The sequence below is a fragment of the Triticum urartu genome, chromosome 3A, assembly GCF_056163025.1.
Source record: "Triticum urartu cultivar PI428250 chromosome 3A, HENAU_Tu73, whole genome shotgun sequence".
NCBI lineage: Eukaryota > Viridiplantae > Streptophyta > Magnoliopsida > Poales > Poaceae > Triticum > Triticum urartu.
The window spans coordinates 457,109,481-457,118,273 of NC_141875.1; the positions used below are offsets into that span (position 1 = coordinate 457,109,481).

Consider the following 8,793-nt stretch of genomic DNA (forward strand, 5'->3'; position numbering starts at 1 on the left):
CCAGCGATCCTCGCGAGGTCGGTCACGCCACCCTTGGCGAGGGCCACGGTCTTCCCATCGTCCACCACCTCTTCCTCCTCCTCGGCCATAGCTCATGTCATTGCGCTCGGGGCGTCGGCCGATACGTCCATCTCTCACGGCCCTGAGCTCTTGACATTCGTTGGTGTTGTGGGTGTGGAGGTCGTGGTACACGCAGTACCGGCTGCCCTTGGATGACTCAGGCTGATCCCTGCCTCACTTGGTGTCTGGTTCCGCTACAAGCACGGCAGCCCCCTTGCGCTTCACATCCTTGCCCTTGGGCTTCTTCTCTTCTGGGTCGGCAGCCGGGAGTTCGAGGAAGGAAAGGCGCCCTTCCTCAGCCCTGGCGCACTTGGTCGCCAAGTTGAACAGCTCCAGGGATGTGCACGGGTCTTCATGGATTGCTAGCTCCTCCTTCATCTTGATGTCGCGTACGCCATCGAAGAAGGCCGAGATGATGGCTTCTTCAGTCACCTTGGGGATATTGAGGCGAGCGTTGTTGAAGCGCTGGATGTATTTCTGCAGGGTTTCCCCTTGATGCTGCTTGATGCGGCGTAGATCGCTCATGACCGGGGGCCGGTCGAGAGTGCCCTGGAAGTTGGCGATGAAGCGAGTGCGCATCTCGTCCCAAGAGGAGATCGTGCCAGGAGCCAGGTTCAGGAGCCAGGTGCGGGCCCCGTCCTTGAGCGCCATGGGAAACCAGTTCGCCATGACCCTTTCATCTCCGTTGGTGGCTTCGATGCATAGCTCGTAGAGCTGTAGGAACTCCGCGGGGTCCGCCGTGCCGTCGTAGCGAGGGGGCAAGTCAGGCTTGAACTTGCCTGGCTATGCGACGCCGCGTAGCTCGGGGGTGAGGGCACATCAGCCTACTGTGGCCACCGGCGCCTTTTGCTGGTGCCGGGCTTGTTCCTGGGGATTATCGCGCTCCACCACTTGCAGTAGCGCGGGGTCTTGGCGTGGAGGTGCAGGGACGCGATCTTGGCGCGCCGGCGCTGGGAGCGTGCGAGCACCTTCTTGGGGACGAGGGATCTCTTGGCAGCTCCTTTCTTGCTACGCAGGTGCCAGAGGCGGAGGGTCTCGCCCTGCGGCCGCGCGCCTTGGAGCCAGGGCGCCTTCTTGGGGAGGAGGTGGTGGAGGCACCTCCTGATCCTCGCCTCCTACGCGGAATGGAGGGCGAGGCAGCGAGAGGGACGGCAAGGGGGAGCCCCCTGCGGCGCTGACGAGCTCGGTGATGCGGGCGAGCCAGTCCTCATAGAGGTCGTCGACGGGGCAGTAGTGCATGAGCTCTCTTGCCAGGAGCAGCGCGGCGTGCGCGTCCGTGGGGGCGCGACGGGCGTGGGACGACGAAGCGGCTGGAGTCAGCGACGGTGTGGCTGTGCGGCCCTTCCGCCGTACCGAAGGATGCTGGGACGAGGCCTGCTGCTCGTTCCCCGCCGGGTCGGTGGCGGCGTTGGCGGCGGGCGACGGGGAACGACGAGGGCGTCCGCCGACGGGCGCCGTCTGGGCGACGTGGGTGGCGAGAGCAACCCGGCGCTCGGCGCGAGCCCGACGAGCGTCAGCCATGGACTCGACGGAAGATCGCACACGAACAGTGGAAGAAAGATTTCGGCGCACCCCTACCTGGCGCGCCAAATGTCGGATTTCGGGTTCCAGCAGACCCTTGAGGTTCGAACACTGGGGTGCGCACGGAGGTCTCTCCCCTACCGATCTACGTCCAATCTCCTCGCGTGATCTAGGCTGGAAACAACAAACAACACAAGGGACACGAGGTTTATACTGGTTCGGGCCACCGTTGTGGTGTAGTACCCTACTCCAGTGTGTGGTGTGGTGGATTGCCTCAGGGGCTGATGATGAATAGTACTAGGGAAGAACAGCCTCGCGAGAGGTGTTCTTGAGCTGGTGCGATGAACTTTTTAGGTGAGTTCAGTCGCCTCTCTCTCAGCTAGGGCTCTACCAGATCTCCAGATGTCCTTCCTACCCTACGGTGGCTAGCTCTCTTTATAGAGGCCCTGGACCTCTCCCAAAATAATGAGCGGGAAGGGCGCCAACAATTGGCCATTTTGAAGGGGAACATCTAGTACAAGTTATCCTGACCAAAGGTGGTCTTCGGCTGCCAAAAGCACTGGTGATGACGCCGTCTTGGGCTCCACAGTGACCTCCGTCCTACCGCTCTGCTGGTCTTGGTCTCGTTGCACCGGAATGGTAACCTTTGCCCGATGCCTTGGCCTGTGCTTGCCCCCTTTGCACCAAAGGGGAAACAAGGACACTGCGCAGGCCGGCGCCCGCCTGGCGCCCGCCTGGTCTCGATCGTCATGGCTTGCGTCACGGGCTCCTCGCGAGGTACCCCTGCCTTGATCTCTCCGCCTCCTCGCGAGCCTGCCTGATGAGGCTGCCTCTGAGGAAGCTTCATGTCATCCGCCCCGCGAGGCTTGGCCCTTCACGAGGGTCTTGAGTTTGAGCTGATGAAGATGGGCCGCGCTGGGCCCCCACTTGAGCCACGCCGCAGGCCGCAGGCAGGCAAGTCTGGGGACCCCCGTTCCCAGAACGCCGACAGCAGCATCTTATGGATGACCTCAAGAACGGCAACAAGAGGTTGAAGAAAAATGATGCCTCAAGATCCCAACAATCCATTGGATTGGATGACGAAGAGGAAGAAGTTGTAGGGGAGGATGGACGAGCCATCATGCCAATGAAGAACCACCATGTGATGGGAAGCAAGTGGGAGAAGCGGAGGGCCGCTCGTGACGCAGCGATGTCTAAAATGTCTGCCACATGGACGAGCATTTTTTTGACGAGGAAGGAGAGATACAAACTCATGTTGGATGCACAGAACGAGAGAATGGGTTGGGACCTAGAGAGGTTGAACAAGTTGCAAATTGAGAGGGAAAAGATAGACTTGGAGAAGCGAGAGGCGTGTGTCAAATGATAACTTGAGAAGGCCAGGACTTTTGGAACAATAGAGCTTGAAAAGGAGATGTTGGAACTTCTCAAGAGACGGAGGATTAGAGGATAATGTTGGCCGATCCAAACCTCTTGGACCCAGAAGGCAAGAAGAATCTTGAGAAGAGGAGGAAGGAGGTCAATGTGCAGATGGTGTATGAGGGGTTGAGAGCGGTGGCCGCAGTAGCAGACGCGCGTCGTATGGCACCCGACGAGTGCTTCAGCATGTTGGCCGGGCGTGCCCCGTATGTTGAATTTCATTTTGGCATCCTTTAATGTTGAATTGTAGTTCATTTTGCCTTGTTGCATTGTTTAATCGTTGAATTGGTGGTGAATATATAATCGACGTGCATGGACTTACATGGATTGGAGATTTTTGATATTAGGAGTATGATTGTCTGGCATAACTTTTAAGGGGCCGGCCGACACTGTCCAGGGACGCGTCCGGATGTGCCTGATTGTAGTAACGTATGTATGTTATTTGCCTATCTATCTATCTATCTATCTATCTATCTATCTGAAAATGTAAATGTACAAAGACCGTCGTGAACTTAGCAAAATTGGGGACCCATTTTTTCCCCTTTTAAAGCTGTGCTAGCTGGTGTGTCATCTTTTCTTGCGAATCAGCCAAAAGGTACTCCTTACTGGTATGTATGGATAAGAGTAGAATAAAAGCATGATTGCAAAAGTAACTCGTACGTACCAGCCAAGCGAGCTCCATCGTCATCTGTATAAAACGGATGCCAGACCGGCAGCGCTAGCTGGCAATTGATAATTGAAAGCGACGTGCCGCCACGCTACTCCATGATGTGCGTATCCGTATATGACAACGATGAATCCCTGTATGATACTAGTATACGTAGTACGAAGCTACCGGCAATGTTATGCTCTTTGCCAACAGAGTTACAGGGCTACAAGCTAATGGTTCTCGTCTTAAGAGCACTCTCCGTCTCCGATGAAAACGATGAATCCCTGGGAGGGAAGGCCATGCTATCACATCTGTGAGTAGGCTGTGAAGTAAAATGGAGGTTTCCAGACTAAACATTTTCACCCGAAGCAAAATAGAATGTGTTGCATCGCTGCCGCTCCATGCACTGATGCACGCACATAGGGTGTATAGTATTCGTACAATGCAGTACCACTACCACTATGCAATAGAATCGACTCACTCATCACCGGACGGGCGTGGCACCACGTGCTCGTGCATTGGCTCCTCCCTGCTCCGCCACTCTGTTCCACACTTGCACCAACTCCATGATTACCCATCCATCTCTTGATAAATCCAAAACCGAAAACTAGACGTGTACTATCATCCCATTTTGACCAGAGAACACTTCCAGATCAATAGGGCTGCTAAAATCTTATCCTGATTTAGTACCAGCTAGCTCTGATTATTATCATCTCAACTAACGTGAGTAAAGCACCGACACACGGCAGTCTTTTGCCGGGCACCACAATGATGTGATAAAAAAGGGCACACACTCAAATCGCAATGGGACCGTGTCTTTCAATCGCACTACCGGGTACTCAAAATGCACTGCGTCGTTATTAACATTCTTGCCTCAAACACATAAATTCAATCACATAACTCAATCTTAACAAACCGCCAACAAGGCAAGAACAAGAATGGAACAAAGGAATTTGAACAGGGTGGAAGAAAGGAAAGAAACACCAAAGACAAGGAAACCCATCGAGTCTATGCACATTGATTTATGACCATGGCGTCCTGGTCGTAGTGCGATCATCCCAAGCTACCCCATCTCACAAGAGGTAGCCAAGAAGAGCGGCCATGCCAGCCACGCCCCAACCGACGGCCTTGGCGCCCGCGGCGCCCGTGGGCGTGGCTTCGTCGTCTGACCCGGCCGGCCCGGAGGCGGCCTCACCCTTCTTGGTCTTGCCCCCCTTGGAGGCGGTGGGCGCCGGCGCCGGCGCCTTGGCCCCGAACAGCGCCTCGGGCAGGAGCACCTTGTCGACCGAGTAGACGGCGAGCGGCTTGACGGCGCTGAGCGCGTTGTTGACGGCGACCTCGACGAGGCCGGTGGTGACGTTGACCTGGTTGTTGGTGGCGACGATGTTGACGGTGATGGGCTCCTTCTCGCCGGAGGCCTGGGTGCGGACGGGGTTGCTGGCCGTCTGGAAGGACTCCATGGTGTAGTACTGGGGCAGGATGTGGGCCTGGACGAGCGACACCTGCTGCTGCTGGGTGAGGCTGTTGAGCGTGCCGGGCTTGAGGTTGTTGAAGGCGTTGTCGGTGGGCGCGAACACGGTGTAGCCGTTGCCGTTGAAGGAGTTGTTGAGCTGGCTGTTGAGCTGCGTGTCCTGCTGCGTCTCCTTCATCAGCCGCATGAAGGTCGTGTACTGCCCGCCCTTCACCAGGATGGCCGTCACGTTCGGCGGGCCGGCCGGCGTCGCCGAGGGGCCCGGCGCCTGCGCCTGCGACACCGCCACCAGGGCCAAGAGCGCCGCCGCGACGACGACAATGCCGCTCCTCGCCGCCATTGCTTGTGGCTCTGGCTGGTGCTGCTCTGAAGAACGGAGGTTGCAGGAGAGAGGAGTGGTGGTAGTGCGTGTGATCGTTACAGGGCGGGCAGTGTTGGGTGATATAGGGAGGCCGACGTGGGGTGGGGTTAGGGGTGGCCGGCTGGAGATGAGCTGGTCTGACGGTGCGTACCGATCGGTGGTTGCCGGGGAGGTTATGTTATTCTCTGGGCGTGGAGTAGCGGGAATGTGCGCTACGAGGCGATGCTGTGCGACGCAATGAAATGAGCCGCAGTGCAGTATGAGTAAGGTTAATGGTGCGTACCGATCGTGGCGGCGGCCGCACACGAGAATCTTGCCCAGGCAACGGCCGTGCAGAACTACTTGTCCGCGCGCATGTGCCATCAAGTTCGATTAGAAAGCCGAGGGAATGAAAAGTCTGTAGCAGGTGAGAAGCAAGAAAAATACTAGTACTAGCTAGCCTATTAAAATTTGTCTTGTTAAATAGATAGATGTACAACGTCTCGCTAATGACACGCTATAGCGCGATATAACACATTAATAATGTATTCGAAGGCCGACACTATTTTACTGCAGCGCGCTATTCTTTCCTTGAAAATAACACCCCATAAAATCCCAACAGCGGAATAATCTCCTTCATCGGCATTCTGGCTGGAACAGGAGCATCTATAATAGGACTTCATTCCTCCCTCTAAACGTCGGGCTGGACATTCCGAACACCGTTGAATAAAAAATTGCGTAACTGGACTTCTAAATTCCATCTTATATATATGGGCTATCGGACATCGATTGTATCCAACCCATATATGAGACAATACGGGATGATCCGAACACGTCCGGACACATTAGTCATGTTGGCTTCGGCAGGCCAGATCCATTTAAAATCTCTCAAAATCGTCCCCAGTCCTCGCTCGGCCTACCTTCTTCCCCTCTTCTGCCTCACCCGCGCCACTCCTTCCCCGACTCTGCCTCTGCCACCTCACCCTAGCTCCATGCCGTCCAAACTCCTCCCCACCATCCTTGCTACCTCGGACACTGCAGCCACACCAGTACGTCCTACTCCAGAAGTACACCTCACCCCTTATCTATTCGACCAAATGTCTGAGCTGCTTCTTTTAGATTCTTTTGCTCATTTTGTAAGATCGAACGTATGTCTAGAGGGGGTGATTAGACTACTTGACAAAATAAAAATATAGCCTTTTCCCAATTTTAAGTCTTGGCAGATTTTAGCAACTTAGCACAAACAAGTAATCAACCTACACAAGCGATTCTAAGAGTATAGCAGCGGAATGTAAAACAATTGCATATGAAGGTAAAGGGAGGAGTTTGGAGGAAGCAAACGTAATGTAGACACGGAGATTTTGACGTGGTTCCGATAGGTGATGCTATCGTACATCCACGTTGATGGAGACTTCAACCCGCGAAGGGTAACGGTTGCGCGAGTCCATGTAGGGCTCCACCCACGAAGGGTCCACGAAGAAGCAACCTTGTCTATCCCACCATGGCCATCGCCCACGAAGCAACCTTGTCTATCCCACCATGGCCATCGCCCACGAAGGACTTGCCTCACTAGGGTAGACCTTGACGAAGTAGGTGATCTCCTTGCCCTAACAAACTCCTTGGTTCAACTCCACAATCTTGAAGGAGACTCGTGACACCTAACCAATCTAGGAGACACCACTCTTCAAAAGATAATAGATGGTGTGTTGATGATGAACTCCTTGCTCTTGTGCTTCAAATGATAGTCTCCTCAACACTCAACTCTCTCTCATAGAATTGGATTTGGTAGAAAGATGATTTGAGTGGAAAGCAACTTGAGGAAGGCTAGAGATCAAGATTTATGTGGCTGGAATGGAATATCTTGACCTCAACACAAGTGTCGGTGGTTCTCTCTCAGAAAATGTATGTTGGAAGTGTAGGCATATTTTCTGATGGCTCTCTCCTCAAATGAAGAGTGGGTGGAGGGGTATAAATAGCCTCCACACAAAATCTAACCGTTACACACAAATCACCAAACTCGGTGGAACCGAATCATACAACTCGGTCAGACCAATTTAGTTCATAGTGTGACTGTTAGGGTTTTCGATGGGACCGACATGTCAACTCGGTGGGACCGATTCCATTAGGGTTAGGGCATAACGTAATCTCGGTGAGACCGATTACACAAACTCGGTGGGACCGATTTTGGTAATAGACAAACAGAGAGTTGGCCAGGCAAACTCGGTGGGACTGATTCGCTCATCTCGGTTAGACCGAAACGTTATGAAGGGGAAACGGAGAGTTTGCATTGCAATCTCGGTGGGACCGATCGCTCATTTTGGTTGGACCGAAACGTTACGAAGGGAAACAGAGAGTTTGCAATCCCATCTCGGTGAGACCGAGATCCCTATCGGTGAGACCGAATTGATTAGGGTTTCTGGTAGTGGCTATGTCACATGAACTCGGTGGCGCCGGATAGAAGATTTTGGTGGGGCCGAGTTTGACTTTTGGTTTGGAACATATATGGATATGAGAAAGTAGTTGAGGGTTTTTGGAGCATATCACTAAGCATTTTGAGCAAGTAACTCATTAAGCAACACCTCATCCCCTTTTAATAGTATTGGCTTTTCCTATGGACTCAATGTGATCTTGGATCACTAAAATGAAATGTAGAGTCTTGTGCTTGAGCTTGAGCCAATATTTTGTACTTAGCATTTTGAGGGGGTCCACTTTCTAATCCATGCCATGCCAATCATTGAGCTTTCCTGAAATATTTATCTTCAAATAGCATTAGCTCAATGAGCTATATGTTGTTAAGAATTAACAAAACCACCCAGGGTGCCAGGACCCCGATTCCAAGTCACATCGATCTAGCCGGTAACACCTCATATCACTTTGCGGCCTCACGCACGGTATTCCCACAGGTGTCGCCTTACAATGGCCCGGGACCGTTTGCGCCTTTTGGCTCACGTATATGATAGTGTCGCTAGCATCCATATGACAGAGAATCCGAGCCGACATGGCTAGTCGTGAACCCAAAGCGGCACTAACCTATGGGGACAGGCATACATGAATCACATCAAGCATGTCGGTCAGCGGCGTGTGAATCCGGGCTGTAGCAATGGGCTAACAGGACTCCGGGAACCCGGGCTGTAGCAGGCTAGGCAGGACTCCGGATGTCACCGCGTGACATTTCCCCGAAGGGACAGACACAGGAACGAAGTGAAACACATGCCGGCCAGTCAGGTGTCCTGAGCAGTAGTGCTGGGCTAGCAGGACTCCGGTGAACCGGGCTGTAGGGGACTACTATGGCTCATGGAAGCACTAGACTACATTTCCCCATAAGAGAGGCTGCCA

General features: G+C 53.6%; 1 protein-coding gene across 1 annotated transcript; it reads right to left on the reverse strand.

Annotated features, from left to right (window-relative positions):
• Positions 1–4,482: 4,482 nt before the first annotated feature.
• Positions 4,483–5,555, reverse strand: LOC125544365 (fasciclin-like arabinogalactan protein 11). Its single transcript, XM_048708027.2, has one exon. It carries the CDS (start codon positions 5,455–5,457, stop codon positions 4,720–4,722), a length of 738 nt encoding a protein of 245 aa, XP_048563984.1. The 5' UTR covers positions 5,458–5,555; the 3' UTR covers positions 4,483–4,719.
• Between the last annotated feature and the right edge of the window lie 3,238 nt (positions 5,556–8,793).

Excerpts from the sequence above, each read along its gene's own strand:
- LOC125544365 (XM_048708027.2), bottom strand. The coding sequence starts at position 5,457 with ATGGCGGCGAGGAGCGGCATTGTCGTCGTCGCGGCGGCGCTCTTGGCC.